Genomic DNA, 17,417 nt, shown 5'->3' on the forward strand with positions numbered 1-17,417 from the left:
GACACACATTAGCATATGTGTCTGTCAGACACGCTGATGTGTAGAGGTTTCGTTTGCTACAGTTTTAAGTGACAGTTTCTGTTGTAAAACGTTTGCTAGCTCCGACCTCTGACCGAACTTTATAGTAATTTTGGCTAGTGTTGTAAGTTTTTGATGTTGTTTTTTTCCAAAGAAAGATATGTTTTGAGAATTTGTGCATATTTCGACCTTTTGCCGAAATAGGTATGCGGATTATAACTTTTCTCTGATGGGATGCTGCGTTGTGCAAAAAAAAACATGAGAGATGGAGATTGTTTTGATGCAACGCTTTAAGTTTTGGAATGTATTTTAACGCATAGGGTAAAGGATTAATACAAGCTTGTTGCAAAAAACACCTTTTTTCTATTTTGTACCAGTAATTCTGTCTACGACGACCATGTAATAGGTGCATGGTTAGTATTAATTTTCGAAAATGGACCTTACCAAACGTTTGAGAGCCAGAGAAATCGATTCCCGTGTTCCCAAGCAATTCGTAGACCGGAGCTACATTGATGGTGATTTGTTGCAAAGGTTTAGCCTTGAGCAAGAGCTTACTGGGCACACTGGATGTGTCAATTGTTTGGACTGGAGCCAGAATGGGAAACTTTTGGCCAGTGGTTCAGATGACACAAATGTTATTTTGTGGGACCCATTTAGGTACAAGCGCCTAAAGACCATTCAAACAAGCCATCATGGAAATATATTTTCTGTAAAGTTTGTGCCAAATACTAATAATAATTTAATCGCTACCGGTGCAGCAGACAACCATGTTTTTGTGCATGATGTAAATTACACCGAAAGAATTCACACTTATAGTTGTGATTCACGAGTGAAACGCATAGTCGCAAGTCCCAATGCACCGAGTAACCTGTGGGCGGCATCTGAAGATGGAACAATTCGTGAGTTTGACCTCCGACAACCACCGAAGACTGGAATGCGAGTGATAGTTGATCTAAAACTTATGTGTGGAAATGGAATTGAATGTAAATGTCTCGCGATCAATCCCACACATTCGTACATGCTTGCTGTAGGATCCAGTGACCCCTACGTTCGATTGTATGACCGACGCATGATCAAAGAAGTTCAACCAACAGCACCGGTGTATGGACAAAAACGTAAAGACAATGCACAGTACATGACAAATGGCTGTGCAAGTTACTTCATTCCTGGACACCTAAGGCACAAGCAAAAGGAATATAGGAGGAAAATGAGGCACTTGTGCTCAACATATCTGACTTTCAGTCCAGGAGGCAATGAGCTCCTTGTTAACATCGGCGGTGAGCAAGTGTACTTGTTTGACATTTACTGCAGGCAGAAAGCTCTGTTTCAACCGTCACAAACAATAACAAGCAAGACTAAGAAGCCATCATCAATCAATGCAAGTGTAAAAGCTGGCATGTCAACTCATGGAGAAAAACCACACTCAAGCACTACTGGGAGTAATGGAAAGCGCCCAAAACTGCCAGACCTTGATGTCTGTGCTGATGGAGCTCAACACAAATCAGTTTTACTATCACCTGAAGTTGAAAGACTGAAGGAGAAGGCCAATGACCTGTTTAGTAGACAGCAGTTTTCTGCTGCCATCATGATGTACAATGCTGCTATAAACCTGGAGCCCAAATCATCAGTTCTGTACGGGAATAGAGCCGCTGCATACATCAAACGAGCGTGGGATGGGGATATGTATGCTGCTCTCCAAGACTGTAACAGGGCACTTACCTACAACACGGAGCACATAAAAGCACATTTCCGTTTGGTGAGGTGCCTTTATGAGTTGCGGTGGCTCAGAGAAGCACAAACCACATTAGCCGAGTTCAAAGAAAAATATCCTGACTACTCGAAAAGCCGGGCTTGTTGTGCGTTGGAAAAGGACATAAAAAATGAACTGAAATGTCCAAAGAAGCGTGAAAAAGAATATGATGATGAAGAAGGTGTATGTGAGGAAGAAATAATGCTTCGTTCCCAAGCATATGATTACCTGCAGCGGTACTGTGGTCACTGCAACACTACCACTGATATTAAAGAAGCAAACTTTTTGGGTAGTGGAGGACAGTACATTATTGCTGGCTCGGATGATGGATCATTTTTTGTCTGGGAAAAGAAGACTGCCAACCTAGTTAGAGTAATGCATGCAGATGACTCTATCGTTAATTGTTTGCAACCCCACCCATATACCTGTTTGCTGGCAACAAGTGGGATAGATCCTTTGGTGCGACTCTGGAGCCCAATGGGAAACGACCAATCTGATGACAGGACAATTATGGAAACGGAAACTGCTGCTGCCGCCAACCAAAAACGGATGAACACAGACCCTCTAGAAACAATGCTGCTATCAATGGGAATCAGAACAATTGATAGAGATGAAAGTGGAGAAGGGGTTCCCTGTCGGACAAGCTAGTGGCTTTATATGTTTAGACTTTGATATTTCGTTCGTTACACATTGACTTGTTCATTTTCATGTCAAAGTTTAACCCTTTAAATCCTGGACTGTTTTTAGTATAACCACGGATAAATAAGAGTCATTAGTTTTATCAAACTTAAAAAATCTAAACTAAGTTCCAGTTTTGTTTAGTTTTATGTTGCTTTTGTTTTTTGGAGAATTATAAATCGAAAAAGTGTAAAATGTACTCCAAACTGTTGCATTACTGGAAACAACTCTTGTTCTTTTTGAATAGGGTATATAATGTTAGCTTTTTATGTTAAATTTTGTATTATGTATCTTTGTGACAAAACAGTTCTTTTCTGTAAGCATGGCCTGACTCAATGTTATATTTCTGCACATAGAAATCACATTAACTGCTGTATAATTGCGGTGTTTGTTTGTGACCTAGTTTTTTGCTTCTGCGATTTACTCAGTGTTGTCTTAGATTTCTACAGCAATTCTCTTGCATTATTTATGGCAATGCATTTTCTTTTTGTTTGCATTTAGCTCCGTAGACAGGATTTTTGTTGTGAAGTGCTATACCCTCGGAAGACGTCAACATGCCTGTCACTAGTAACATGGGAGCGATGCAAGGACAAAAGCCAAGTTGTTGGCAGACGATTAAAATGGGCTTCACTATGGGATTTATGGTCGGAATGGGTGCCGGTGTCATATTTGGAACTTTTGGCGGCCTCCGTATGGGCCAGAGGGGACGGGAACTGTTCGGAACCATTGGAAAGACAATGGTACAAAGTGGAGGAACCTTTGGCACTTTTATGGGCATTGGAATGGGAATGCGGGGCTGCTTATAGTAGTTTCAAAATAATTGTTTTCTTGAAAAACTGGCAGGAAGAAAGCTGTGAAATTCATGGAAAAATATAACGTCTGCAAATTATTTCATTGGTGTTGATGATGAAATTATTTCACTTGTGATTAGAATTTGTTTGTGTGTTTATATTTTTTCGGGGATTTTTGCTGTTGTACGTTTTAATTTTGCCTTTTTCCTGTGTTTTTCACTCTGCAGCGTAGGTAAGAATGGCTGCCACGCAATACAAGTTGGAAGGGAATAGACTGTTTTCACAAAAAAAGTATGAGGAGGCAATAAAACAGTACACAAAAGCTATAGTAAGTTGTATGACAAATATCCTTTTAAAAACAACTTTGTTTGATCTATACACTGTTTTATTGTCAAATTGCATTTTTGAACTAAACTAAAACGAGACATAGAAGTTCATATTATGTGGAGTTATAATTGTTGTTTCTTTTTTCAATGTCTGTATGAAAAGTTTAGAAACATTCGTTTCCACATAGTTGACAGGCTATGCTATTACTTATGTATATATACTACTTTAGGAGCCTTAACGCCCATGTGAAACGGTAATCGTTTTTACAATTTTATTTAGTAGAATGCTTTATTTTTAGAACAAGAATGGGACGACTGCGGTGTTTTATACGAACAGAGCGTTGTGCAACCTTAAACTTAAACGATGGGATGAGGTAAAGTAACATTATACAACATACAAACTTTTAATTTATATTACAAAGTTTATTTGCTGTTATATTTAATTATCATTTAGATTTTCTAAAACCTTTTCTATGTTGTGTTGTATAATACCGTCTTATACTTATTCCTGTTGTGCCGTTTATAAAAAGCATGTTTACTCTCAATATGTGCGCTTATAATTTAAGATTTTCTGCTATAAAGATCATTTTATAAATGGTAACTGAATGACCAAACATAGTTATGATTAGGCAGGTGTTAATCCTTCTAATTAGGTTACGAACAATAATCTATATTGATTTTTAATGTAGAGAACATTTCTCTTACATTAGTAAAATAGCACATCCATGTACATCTTGTTCATTAGATTACTTTTGAACTGCCCACTACATACTACCTACTTATGACAGTGAGCAGTAAGTTACTGTGATTTTTTATACGTTTTAGGTTGTAACCGATTGCAAAGTTGCACTGGAAAATGATTCAGAATCAGTAAAGGGCCATTTCTTCATGGGTCAATCTGATGTAGAATTGGAAAAATTTGATGAAGCAATTTGTCATTTATCCAAAGGTTAATATGTCTGCTGTACAGTCATTGAGTACTGAGAGGCAATCTCGAAAAACCTCTCTAAAAACATACATATGCAAACACAATTTCTTTAAATGTATATTGTTGGTTGTTCAAAATTTGTAACCAGAGTTAAACTTAAAAATGTGTTGAAGCATAAGAGTTTGGCAAGTTGCCCTTTCTCTGGCTCCATTATATTGTCACTAAAAAAAAAACAATCCTGTGATAATGTTGTTATTATTTTCATAAATTTGTGATTAGTTCAAAATGGAGTCCAGAACAAGAACATTTACAAAATCTCAGCTAAATGCAAATTATTAAACATTCATAAAACTGTTGTTTGTATGAATACAATATCTGTTAGTGTGCCAACTTTCATTTTCTGGTGCCATTTTTTAGCACACGAATTGGCAAAGCAGCAGAAACTCAATTTTGGAGATGACATTGCGGCCACTCTGAGACTTGCTAGAAAGCGAAAGTGGGAAAAACAGGAAAAACAAAGAATCGACTCAGAAATTGAGCTTCAGACTTACCTGAACAAACTAATTGAAGACGACAAAAAACGGTATCTTTCTGCTTCTTATCGATCCAACAATATTTTTATCCGGTATTCATCTTCCAACTTATTATTTTGTTAGATATTATTATAGGCACATATTCCAGACACGGAAAACTATGCCATGGGGGTCAAATCTGGCCTGTTTGTGTCAAGTACTTAAATTTCTACTCTTAGAAGAGTAGAGAATGTGCCTATAATAATATCTAACAAAATAATAAGTTGGAAGATGAATACCGGATAAAAATATTAAATATATAAAAAACCACTGTGATAACTTAAAAAACAGTGTACATTGGTAAATGTGTGGATGTATTTTGAGTTCTTGAGTTGTGAATTCAATTCAGGCCCCTTAGCTGAAAAGTGCATCCCATCCTTGATGTATTGCAATGTTTATGTAATTTCATTTCTCGGCAAAAGTAAAAAAATTAGTTAGTGTTTGTAAATTTCCATTTAAACAAAAAGCCAATTATTTATATCAAGCTTTTTTTGTACATGGTTATAAAATTTTTGTAATTAGCCAACAATCTTTGTAGAACCATCGAAGCCCGCAAAGCTGAATCCGAAGAAAAAGGAGAAAAGGTTGAGATTGAAATTGAAGCGGGATTTGTAAGAAAAGTTTTTTCCTGGTTTTTTTTTTTTGGTTTCTGACTATTTTTGTAATTGCAGGAATCTAAAAAACATGAACTCAACTCCCTTTTTGCTCAAGTGGATGACAGACGAAAAGTAAACATTTTTTTTGTTGTTGAGGTCTGCCTTCAAAAAAAAAAAAATAGGAATTTACCAGTTTTTGTGGTAATTACTAAATAATTTATAGCTGTAAATCATTTAAGTATGCTGACAGACCAGTGCCCTTGTAGGCAATGAATTCAAAATATTTTTATAAGCAATTAAGGATTTTATTTTCTGTTCACAACAACAGAAGCGCGAAGTCCCCGATTACCTCTGTGGAAAAATTAGCTTTGAAATAATGAAAAATCCGGTTATCACGCCAAGCGGAATTACTTACGATAAAAAGGATATTGAGGAACATTTACAGGTAAAAGTCTTTCCAAATTTATTGTAACATTCCTCAATACTAAATCTGCAGACAGTGGTGCACACTGTTTTGAACTATATGATTTTGTCAGTAGAGTTGGTAGTTGTGGCACTGGACTAGCTTTCAAACTAGCAGACACAGAGATTTCAACTTGGACTAGCTTTTTCAGTCAATGTATAGGTTGAAACAATGTGCACAACAGTTAAAATTGAACTATATCCGAAAATTACTGAAAGGTGCTCGTGTACCACCTGGAATGCGTCGCGTGCCACTAGTGGTCGCGTAACACCGGTTGGGAAACACTGATCTAAGGTGTTAAAACCTACCAAACACTGTCACACCATGCAAAGATTAGTCTGACCAACCAACTTTGGACATATATTCTGTGTTGTTTGTGGCACATGTTAAGTTGCAAAACTATTCTGCTTTGTAGCGAGTCGGCCACTTTGACCCAGTAACAAGACATGAGCTGAAACTGAACCAACTGATTCCAAATCTTGCCATGAAAGATGTGATCAACCACTTCATCGATGAGAATGGATGGGTGGAAGATTACTAGCTTAAAGTGCTGTCGTTGAATTTGAATTTTTCATTCTTGATGATGTGATCATTATTGTTTAAAACTAAGCCCTTTTTTGAGTGGATTGTTGTTTTCCAACAAAAGGGTTTAGTGATGTAGGCCATCATGGGAATTTATAGCTGCCTAAGTGATGGCAAATTAACTGTAATCACATGAGGGCGATAATGAGATGTTGTTGTAGGTGTTGTTTCGTTTTCCTGAAGGAAACAAATGATCTTGGCGTGCTTTGGAAATTGTGGACTGACATATAATGTACAAATTTTCCCTATGTTTGCTTCTTAATGACATGCCCAAGTTTAAAACTTGATTGAGCTTTCAATTACATGGCAATGTGAAACTTGCTTGTGATGAAGTTGTAATTACATTTTTTTGCCACATACAAATCCTTAAATGGCCAAGATTGCTAACATTTGTTTATGTTTATTCTCGCTACACTGTGTCCCCTTTTAAATCGCTTTTTAGTTCAGTCTATCTGGAACAATTGAGGCAAAATAACTATTGTAGGCATCTACTCACAGATCTACTTGTGGCAGTAATTATCGAGAGACTTTATGGGCCAGGTTATTTTTAATAATTGTAGTTGGATCTTAACCCTGAAACGAAATTTCCAATTTCCTATTTTGCTTTTAGTTACTAGTTACGTACAGCATACTTCGTGATGTACTTTTATAAAATTATAGCTTTTTTGGTGATATTTATTTGCAATAGTAGTTGATTGAAACATGATTGGAGGACGGCCCTGAGTTTGTTGCATATTCCTGCTGTGTATTCCAAGCAGACTCTACTCTTTCTTAGTATGGTGCATTATTTCTGCTCATGTGAATTTTCTTCCAATGTTTAAATTTTTTTTTTCTGTCATATGTGTTTTGAGTCAAGCGATTCCTATGTATTTGCTGCTGTAATACCGGGCGTTAACTCTTTCCATCTGCAAACTCGCATCAAAATTTCTGATGTAACATGGGTGAAAATATTGTTTTTGTTGCGGCGAAGTTCATTTTCTTAGAACTTGTAACATGTCCAAAATCGAGTTACTTATTGGAGGTGATCAACTCCGAACAAGTATTTGAAAAAAACCTCCCTGTTGCGTTAAAACCGCATTCGCGAATCCGGCAACACTACAACCTGGATGCAAAGCCCCATTTAATTCAAATAGTTCTACTTTTGTTTTGTAAAAGAATTGGAAAATAAATGCAACTGTCATTTTTCTGCATACTGTTTCTGCCTATCTGGTCTCATCAGCTTGCAGACAGTAATTTTTCTGTCCGATAAATGCGTTTTCCTGTAGGTTTGATCGCGGCAATCCTAATTTGAATCTCATCATAGGAATACCGAGACTTCCGTGCCTGTCAACTTTCAAGTTTTGCGCCCAACGCTGCCACTTCAAGGCAAACAGCAGCCCAGCAACCAACCTGTAAAATTTCCCACACTATGTGGCGCTGCAGAGCAGTTTGGTTGCAACGTTTTTCAACACCATTTTCCAACGCCTAGTAACTGCAACCGAAAAGGTAATGAAAGAGCGGCATGACAAATGTTTCTATGTAACTCTAATGTATCAACCCGTGGCGAGCTGAACTTGGGCTGGAATTGGCCTGTGGTTCGCCTATACCTGTTGTGAAGCTTTGTCGCCGCACAACAGATGTACATACAAAAAAAAGGCCCAAAGCGTATTAAAACCAAATTCATTGTAACCATGCGTTCAACGCATGTCCAAGTTGTGATGTCCAATAAAACGACCGAAGGACGTAGGCGGAGTTAAGCTTTCCTGCAAGAGCTCTCACAAGCTTTAATTCTGACATCCTGCTGGACAACACATTTCTTCTGACACTTCGTTATGAAACGCCCATTTCGTGATCCTTCGACATACTCTCTGCCTGTTTTTATTCCCGCTATCGCGCTGTTACGTTCGCACGTTCTTTTGATAGTTAAGTTCGCTGTAATTCTGTAACGTGTTAAACTCTAGTTAAACGCACGTACAAATTAAACTTCACGCATCCTAACATTGCAAACGTGTCTTTCAATTAATAAGTAAGTCTGCTCTCGAAGTCAAGTTTGGTATTCTACAGCAAGAACACGCAAGCAGACTTAGCTTCAGCACAGCAGCAGGCCGACTGGCAACAAATGGTACGCTGCAGAACTTACAAAAACGTGTCCAAAACTGAGTTCCTGTTGCACTAAAACCGCATGCGCAAATCTGCCAACACTGTAATATGGGTGAAAAAGCCTTATATAAATTAGATGGCGATACTTTATTTTGTTTGTAAAGGAATTGAAAAATAAAAATGTTATTTTTCCTCAAACAGCGCGTACCGTTTCAACCTGCTAGTTCTCATCAGCTTGCAGGCAGTAGTATATTTTATGTCAGATAAGTAAGATCATCATCGCACTTCCAACCTAAGAAAGGACATTATTAGTTATACCTGGGCTCCATTGCGAGCAACTTCCAAGTTTTGCCCATCGGTGCCATTTCAAGGCAAACAACGGCCCAGCAACCAACCTGTAAAATTTTACACACTATGTGGCGCTGCAGAGCAGTTGAGTAAGGCCGGGTACACACGATTTGCGCCGGCGGATTCTTTGTTTGTTTTAATGTCCCTAATGGGCCCGGCCTTACAGAGCAAAGCTTTCCAGCTGTCAAACAGAAGATCTAATTGGAAGCAGGATGGCAAACAAGCAAGCAATTTATTCGCATAAACCACGCGAAATATATTGGACGACTCTGTACACGTCATCGACTCAAGTAATGTTGCGAACAAGATCTGCGTGATTTGCACCACACGAATTATAAGCTGGGTTCCCATGCAAGAAACCTGTATGGAAGGGGTGGGTAACCTTTTCGGTTCGCGGGCCAAAAATTATCAACAATTTCACAATTCGGGCAATGGGTGACTTAAGTAAAAATGGACAAGAGTTGGTTACAATGCGGTTCATGAACAACCACATTTAACTGCAACCAAAAAGCAAAAAAATGTCCAAGTAAACAGCAGCATGAAAAATGTTTCCAAATGACTCTAATATATCAACCCCTGCTGGGCTAAATTTAATACCCAATGGGCCAGAATTGTCCTGCGGTTTGTCTGTGTCTGCTGTAAAGGTTACATATTACAACGACTGATGGGCACGTTTGCTTGTGAACAAACCATCAAGGAGAAACGCTTTCCCAGAGTATTTCAATGTTATCTGTTTTATGCTGTTCAACATGTATATTAATGTACCGGTTTGTGTGTTGGTAAGTGTTTACATTTATTGGAGAAAAGCGTTTTACACGTTTCATCGTATATAGACTGTTCAATGTGTAATATGGCTTTCAACTTGGTTTTTAAACCAGTAATTCTTAACCAATTTATTGTGATATTCAGACGCAAAATCATAAGTTTGTAAGGAGGTGCATGAAAACAATGTTGTTTTGGAAGTATTGTCGCAAGTAAATCTATTTTGTATACATAAAACAGACTGCAAAGTTGCTACATTGCTATCTGCACAACTTAAAATTTGGCCATTTGACAAACAAATGAGCCGGAAAGTTAGTGGAAAGGGGTTCTCAAAGCGTGCCCTCCGCTTAAACAAACTAAGTGTATGTTGTTTTGGGGTGAGGTTAATGTTCACAAGTCTCAGTCAAAGTAAAAGAAATTAGCCGAACTGTTAGTCCGTAAAATAACAAGAAATTAACTCACTCCGAAGCATGACCCGACCTAATATGTTGCCATCAGTGGTTCGTCGGCACCACTGCTCCGGATTTAGAGCAATTTTACTGCATCAGTGCACAGCAGACTTGCAAATCACCCAGATTTTCACATGCCACCCGCCGGCGCCTGCGTATCTTACATGGTTGAAATTCCAGAGGAGCCTCTTGCTTGACAGTTTGCCTCGAGGGAGAAGATGCAGATCACGTGCATACCGATGCGGTCGGTTGATTCTGTTGGGAACGCCCTATGGTTAAATGTGGCTTGTAATTATATCTGTAGCAGCCGTCCGTCCCTGTGCCCTAACGAAATAGGATCCACATCGTATACAATGTAATTTGCATTTAAAAAGGGGTAGTTGATGTTTAAGGATTTCAATACGACAGAAACAATGAGTCGATTACGAAATTTCTTACTAAAGTTAACGATGGTAGAAACATGGCTAGACCCGGAAATCTAATACAAACACAAATCCCAAATTTATGTTGTCCCCACTTGATGTGAAACATTGTTTTACAGATAAAATAAATTGCTGCATACTGTTGCTGATAAAACCACCCAAAACACGCCGCCTCATTGTTTGTTTCCCCTCTGGGAATATGTTCCACTTACAAGATGTGGCAAAAACGCGACAGATGAAATGTTGGCCGCTATATTGATTTTCGTGACCCCATTTCATTGTTCTAGTATTTCTTGATTGCGAGAAATCTGCACGAAAGCGATGGAGAAGTCATTTACACTTCGTAACCTTTGAAGCTTTGTATTTTGTAATATATCCTTTCATGTAGACAAGATAAGACAACGCCCATTTTTCACAGGAAAACCATCCATCGTTTGTCAGCTAGCTCAAGGCAACGTTGAAGCAGCGTTGTTTGGTCAAAGCATTTTTGTTGCCAACCAATAGCGTGTATCCGTTGTTGTAAGTCATGAAGTCTTATATTTCCTGAAAAAACAGGCCGGACATACGACAGTCTTTTACAGAAGTTCCTTTTCACAATAAACCCGCCATCGAGTTGCTCTGTTTACATCTGATAGTGTAGGCTATTATGGTTGCAATAGCTTAAAAGAAAACAATGCGCTTGATACTAATATTGCTACAGTACGAAAAAGTTTCGTGTTTTGTTACCATACGAAGAAAGGTGTTTTTGAGACCATTTCCTTGAGAAAGAACAGCAGGAAATGACATGAATCACCCCTGATACCTTATCCGAATACGTGATCATCGATCGACCGATGTGTATTTTGTTGGTAGGAAACGGACACAAATATTGTCCTTGGCGACTAGCCCTTGTATTATTTTCCAGGCTAATATTGTCCTTGCGAAAAGCGCCTGTATTATTTTCCAGGCCAATGTGTTTCGTTTTTCATTTTATGTTTGTTTCCTGATCGAAAATTGAGGCCCCAACTCAATAGTCGCTCAGCACTACGTCACCAGGCAACGACCAACGAGCCTTCTGATTGGCTCAAACGAATGTGGCGTGATGTTGACATGAGTGACTGTAGTAAAAAAAATGCCGGCTAACCGTGAAAAAGTGCGATGTAACTGGATGTTTTGCTACTTAATTCCTGGAAGCAGTTGTATCTAAATTTCACCTGTACAAAGTTTTTGAATAAGGCTTGATTTACAGTTGATGCTAGAATCGAAGAAAGTTAGCTTAGATACCAAACTTTACCTTTTTACGAGGTTCGAAAAAAAATCACCTTTTCACGTCAGGGATGAAGGGCTGTGCCGGGCGTACAAATAGTTCTTGGATGATTCATGATCCAGCGTGAGTATGAGGCCATCGTATTTGCGATTCCAATGTCCAATTTCGCCTTTTTTTTCTTGTTACCGCCCTTGTATAAAGTTTTATGAATCACTGCTCGTCCAAAGGCTAAACAGTTTTGAGTTGACTACAGTTAGAGAACCAGAATAAGTAGTGACCAGTTACTTCAGAAACTGTTGACGCAACATAAAATTTATTCATATGTACACTGAAGATTAAATTTAGTGGTCTTAAAAGTGTTTGCAGTGAAAGCTTTCCTCTTTTTTTAACAAAATGGAGAAGCTTTTGAAAAAACTGACCTAACCCATGTGAACAAGTCTTTTGTACTTCACAGGTTTTCAGATTTGTTGTATATTTGTATAAAAGTGTAATTTTGTAGTACTTCATCAACAAGACTTCGACAAGCAAGTACATCATCAATGGCTGTTGTACAAACACTCTTTATATGCATCAGTTTGCTTTCTCCAATATTTGCACAAACACAAGTAAGTAACACCTTTAGGCGATTGTTTGCAATGCACTTCAAACTAATGTGTGTATACTTTGATTACCTGGTGATTTGTTTACCGTGATGAACAAATATTCTATCTTAGCTGTCATGACGCTTCATACATTGGTTGTGTTGTTTACTAAGTTTTTCCTCAACTTGCAAGCTTATACCACCATTTGTTTTGTAGACATGCGGTGGCCCAGTCTCAGGACAAAATGGACAGATATCAACTCCCAACTATCCTAATAATTACAATGAAGACACTACTTGCAAATGGGTGATTGAGGTTCCAACAGGGTCAATTGTTGAACTGAAGTTCACATCATTTGATATCGATAACACAGAAGACAATTGTGAGGATGACGATGTGGTTCAAATATTTGATGGTGCCAATGAAAGCAGTCCTGCCCTACACACTAGACTATGTGGCCAAAAACTTCCCAGAGACTTTGCCAGTTCTGGAAACAAAATGACGGTCGTTTTCCGTTCCACCGAGTTTTCTTTTGGTGCAAAGGGATTCCTTGCAACATACACTGCAAAACCAGGTATTTTTAATAAAGTAATGTCTGATAAAAAAAAATGGATCTAATAAAACCAAAACTATGGAGCACACCTGTATTATCGCATTTAAGTGTTCCCATAAATAATTCAGGCAGCAAATACGTATATATCTTATTTTTGTCTTTTTGTTTTGACTACCATAATTTTGCTTTGTTTTGAAACAGCTAATTCACATTTTTCAGCTGATCAAAAGCAGTGCGTATTCAGTGAATGCGGTGGTATAATTGAGAACATGGAAAACGGGAAAAGCTGCAAGTTGCAGTCACCGGGCTATCCTGTTGGATATGCAAAAAACCTTAACTGCACGTGGACCATTCGGGCCCCAGTTGGTGGAAATGTTTTGTTCCAGTTTAAAGATCTCATGTTTTATCATCTGAGCTCACTATGTGGACGTAATAATGTAACCTTGTACCACGGAAATGACAGAACCAAAGAAATCTATGAACCTGTATGCGACATGAACAAAAATCACCTGGATGGGAACCCCCCTTTTAAATCAAATGGTAATATTTATTTTTTTCATAAAAAATAAACATTTCAAGCAGTCATTATTCTTTACTCCGATTTTTTTTTGTGTAGGTGAAAGCTTGACTATCGTTCTGCGAACATCAGAGGGTTCGTCATTATATCCGGGTTTCTTTGCCAACTTCCAAATTTTGCCTCCACCCGGAGCAAGTTCCACAACGTCGTCATCAACAACCCAATCTACCACCACAGTGTTGGCTTCTACCACAACTGGAAGCACCACTACCACGGCTACCACCACTACGATGGCAATCACAACAACAAAACTCTACAAAGCAGTAACTTCAAGGTGTGACTTTTGGATAGTCGCATTGTTACAGAGCCAAAAGACTGACAACCTGGAGACCGGTCCAGTAGTATTTCAAAAAAATACCCTGGGCCTGGGCCTGTTTCAAACAAATGTTTTTTTTTGTGTAACTTTAAATAACTGGGGAAATATTTGGTTGCACTCAAATCATTCAATTCTCTAAATCCATCACAGAAAAGCAACACCAACTGTTTCAACCACTACAACAACCAAACTGAACAATGAGCCAATCAGCAGACTAGCAACTAGGTCCAAAATTTCATCGGAAACTCCCACAAGCAGCACACCATTAAAAACAACCACAACTGACCAAAACAACAATGTGCCGATTTCAGGAAATCCAGGTCAGTGTTTTTTAACATAAAAACTTTGGCTGTGAGTGTAAGACTAGCTTTTAAGTTTCATAATGGCACAGAAACCCAAAGGTTTTTGTGTCAATAAAAGGCAAGGCACACTTGAGCGATGTTCTATATATATATATATCCTTTGTGTGTATTGTTCTTCTGTTGCTGAGCAAGGCCAATATGGTTTCGTTGCTAGGCACTGACCTTGACAGTTTTCCACGTATTCATGTCATACACAACAGCCCAGTGGATTATTTCTCAAAATTTACAGGATGTAATATATTTTGTGCAGCTGCTGTCTCAGGCTTGGTGATTGGCTGCATCATTGGTGTGGTGGTAATAGTGTTTTCAATACTGTTGATCATTGCATTCTGTCATTGGAAGAGGCAGAACCGCAGGTAAGACCCAATCCTAACCCCAGCTATTACTATATCTTATTTAAAATTCACTTTCACAATATGGTTTGTTTTTGTTGGCCAGCAGTGTGGCTGACCAACAAACACATGTAGCAAATGTGTTAAACCTTATAAAACGCTCAGGTTGCCTTTATTCGTCGTAGTAATGTACTTGGCTTACGCATCACAACATCTTAATAGTTCGTTTTAAACCATGCGGTCTTGGCAAACGAGCCTTCCCGGAAGTAGCTCAAGAACAATATGATTTTAAACAATGGAAATATTTTCATATTGCCCTTTTATGGCATTATTAGCGCCTTATTGCCATAATAGGTGAAACTGTCTAACGTGGGCGTATTTTTGCAAATATGCCCCTTTTTGGACGCTTATGTCGTGGAAGATTTATTTTGGCCATTCCGTAAAGGCTCCAGAGCTAACAAATACGTTTGGTTCTTTTAGAATCTGATTTCCAGTAGTGACTGTAACGCTGCTGGAAAAGCTTGCGGACACCAGGACACTTTAGACAACCAAGATTATATACATAAACTAACGTAGACAAATAGTAATGCTTATAACATGTCGGCTTAACATACACCGCTTCCTCTACTTCATGACATCACGTTGGTACACCACGCCCCTATGCCACTTCCTCAATATATGACTCGAAAGCGTGTTGGTATACGCTAGTTCAATACCCCATAGCTGTAGTGTGTGTTGTACGGCCTAAACCAAATGCTCTATTTGTACAGTTATGGCGTCTGGGGGGAGATTTCCACATGTTATTTTGTAGAGGGCTACAAGTTGGTGTGAAGACCTTTTACGTGTTTTGTAACTGCCTAAGCAGGAGGTTGTGGTTTTAGTGCACACGAACTCGACAGCCTTGCAACTTCGTTAAAAATATGCGGTACTATGCAGGAGTCGCCTAATCGGCTGTATTGAAATACTGAGTACACCCAAATAAATCCTCATGTTATTTACTTTTCAATTTCGCGAGCCATTCAATCACTTTCTTGGGTTAAACTGACGTCATATACTTACGTCACCAGATTCAACATCCGTTTGAGGGAGGAAGACGCGCAGAGTGACGTCAACACCCTTATCTCGAACACGGATTCGCGCGAGACAGTCTACAAGGGGAAGAAATACGGCAAGATCGTCCGCATTCCCACAAATGAAGAGTTCCCGTTATAATGTGGCAATAAAAAAAGTTCAAAACCACACTATATAGGCAGCCATATAGCATACAAGTTCCACAAAAGACAGTCAAGCAAATAACGCCTGTGAAATAGTAGTAAATTATATATTTTCAAAAGCAACTACATCTTTTAAAGCTCCATTTGTTGGTTTATGATTTTTTGATTATTCGTTTCCTTTATTTTCTGTTAGTATACGTGTGTGGTCCGCACTATGTATTTGATAAGGCGCTGACACAATATATAATGCGCTTTCTCTTCTGACGCTTCAGTTGACAAAGAGCGAAAAGCGGTTCTTATTATTCTTGCTATTATTTTTTTCTGTTCGTTCGTGATATTCTGTCTCCAATTTCCGGGCATTTGCCTGGACAACATCTTCATATTCCCAACTAATGGCACAAAATATGGAAAGCTAAATTGCGATTTGGCGGGAATTTTCCTAAAACTTGGTTTATTCGTTGGTTTTTAACCCATAGTGAACATCGAGGCTCAACCGCAAGCATAAGGGATGGTTGCGCTTTATACCGCATGCAAAACGCACTCTACCTTTCGTACGATTATCATATTAACCACCATACTGACATCACCACAATTAACATTATTTTGCATCAGCCGATGAACCGCCAAGGTTCGTCGGTAAATGACCTTCTTGTATGGAGAAGCGAAATTTTCATTTCCTGCATAGCGGGCGCTCACTGTGAATTTATTAAAACTGTCTTACGTCAACTGGTTTCCACCTCTTTCGGTTGCTCATACACATCAAAATAATTTCGAAAATGTGCTCCATATCTTTGGGAAGCGTTGCTTTTGATTCCAAATCTCACACACCCGATGCAGCAATTCCCTGCAAACTAAATGTTGGTACACAAATGGGGAAAATGTCTCGTGTAATCGCTGAATTCAACTGTGCTGCTTTTTCAATGCACTTTTTCATTGTTTAGAGTGATTAAAAATGCATTAATTCGCCTATATCCCTTTCCTTCACACATTTTTTACATGTTTTGTCCATAGCCACCCTGATATGCTGTTTTTCGGTTGCATAATTTTTCAATGCATCTATGACAGGCATAAACAAAACTGTGGCACTTGAACTTGAAACACTTGATTACCACACACTCCCTGACACAAAAGATTTATTGCTTGTACGTTTGTGTGTCTACTAATGCGTGCACAGAATACCTATTTGTCGTCCAGCAGTTATTTAATAAATACTTTGGCGTTGTCCAAAATCTGAGCTCTCTTGCCCCACCTGGCAGCAGATTAACAGAGCAGTGGTTCTGAACCTTTTGTGATTCGTGACCCCTACGGTAAAGTCAAAGGGCGTGCCTCCTGCTCAACTACAAAAAAAACGCAGATGGTAAGCAAAAACCAACCGATCAAAAACAGTTGTAATGAACTTTTATGGCGCAAGCCGTACAGACAGGTCGTTAACCTCCCGGGAGTCATGACCACCGTTGAGAAACTTGGATACT

The 17,417-nt window shown here is 38.6% G+C and overlaps 3 protein-coding genes across 3 annotated transcripts; all 3 read left to right on the forward strand.

Annotated features, from left to right (window-relative positions):
- The first annotated feature begins 369 nt into the window (after window positions 1-369).
- LOC145905511 (WD and tetratricopeptide repeats protein 1-like) lies at window positions 370-2,947 on the forward strand. The gene has a single exon (XM_082992732.1). It carries the CDS (start codon window positions 452-454, stop codon window positions 2,414-2,416), a length of 1,965 nt encoding a protein of 654 aa, XP_082848858.1. The 5' UTR covers window positions 370-451; the 3' UTR covers window positions 2,417-2,947.
- Window positions 2,948-3,256: 309 nt separating this feature from the next.
- Window positions 3,257-7,894, forward strand: LOC145905512 (E3 ubiquitin-protein ligase CHIP-like). The gene is made up of 8 exons (XM_082992734.1): window positions 3,257-3,565; window positions 3,863-3,937; window positions 4,389-4,512; window positions 4,909-5,074; window positions 5,602-5,674; window positions 5,735-5,791; window positions 5,988-6,104; window positions 6,538-7,894. Exons 1-8 carry the CDS (start codon window positions 3,476-3,478, stop codon window positions 6,661-6,663), a joined length of 828 nt encoding a protein of 275 aa, XP_082848860.1. The 5' UTR covers window positions 3,257-3,475; the 3' UTR covers window positions 6,664-7,894.
- A 4,574-nt stretch (window positions 7,895-12,468) lies between these two features.
- Window positions 12,469-17,173, forward strand: LOC145905653 (embryonic protein UVS.2-like). The gene is made up of 7 exons (XM_082992906.1): window positions 12,469-12,615; window positions 12,808-13,165; window positions 13,364-13,684; window positions 13,761-13,995; window positions 14,188-14,357; window positions 14,650-14,755; window positions 15,799-17,173. The coding sequence occupies exons 1-7, from the start codon at window positions 12,550-12,552 to the stop codon at window positions 15,941-15,943; spliced, it is 1,401 nt and encodes a 466-aa protein (XP_082849032.1). The 5' UTR covers window positions 12,469-12,549; the 3' UTR covers window positions 15,944-17,173.
- The last annotated feature ends 244 nt before the right edge of the window (window positions 17,174-17,417 follow it).

Source organism: Ascidia mentula, chromosome 6, assembly GCF_947561715.1.
Source record: "Ascidia mentula chromosome 6, kaAscMent1.1, whole genome shotgun sequence".
In the NCBI taxonomy this organism is placed as follows: domain Eukaryota; kingdom Metazoa; phylum Chordata; class Ascidiacea; order Phlebobranchia; family Ascidiidae; genus Ascidia; species Ascidia mentula.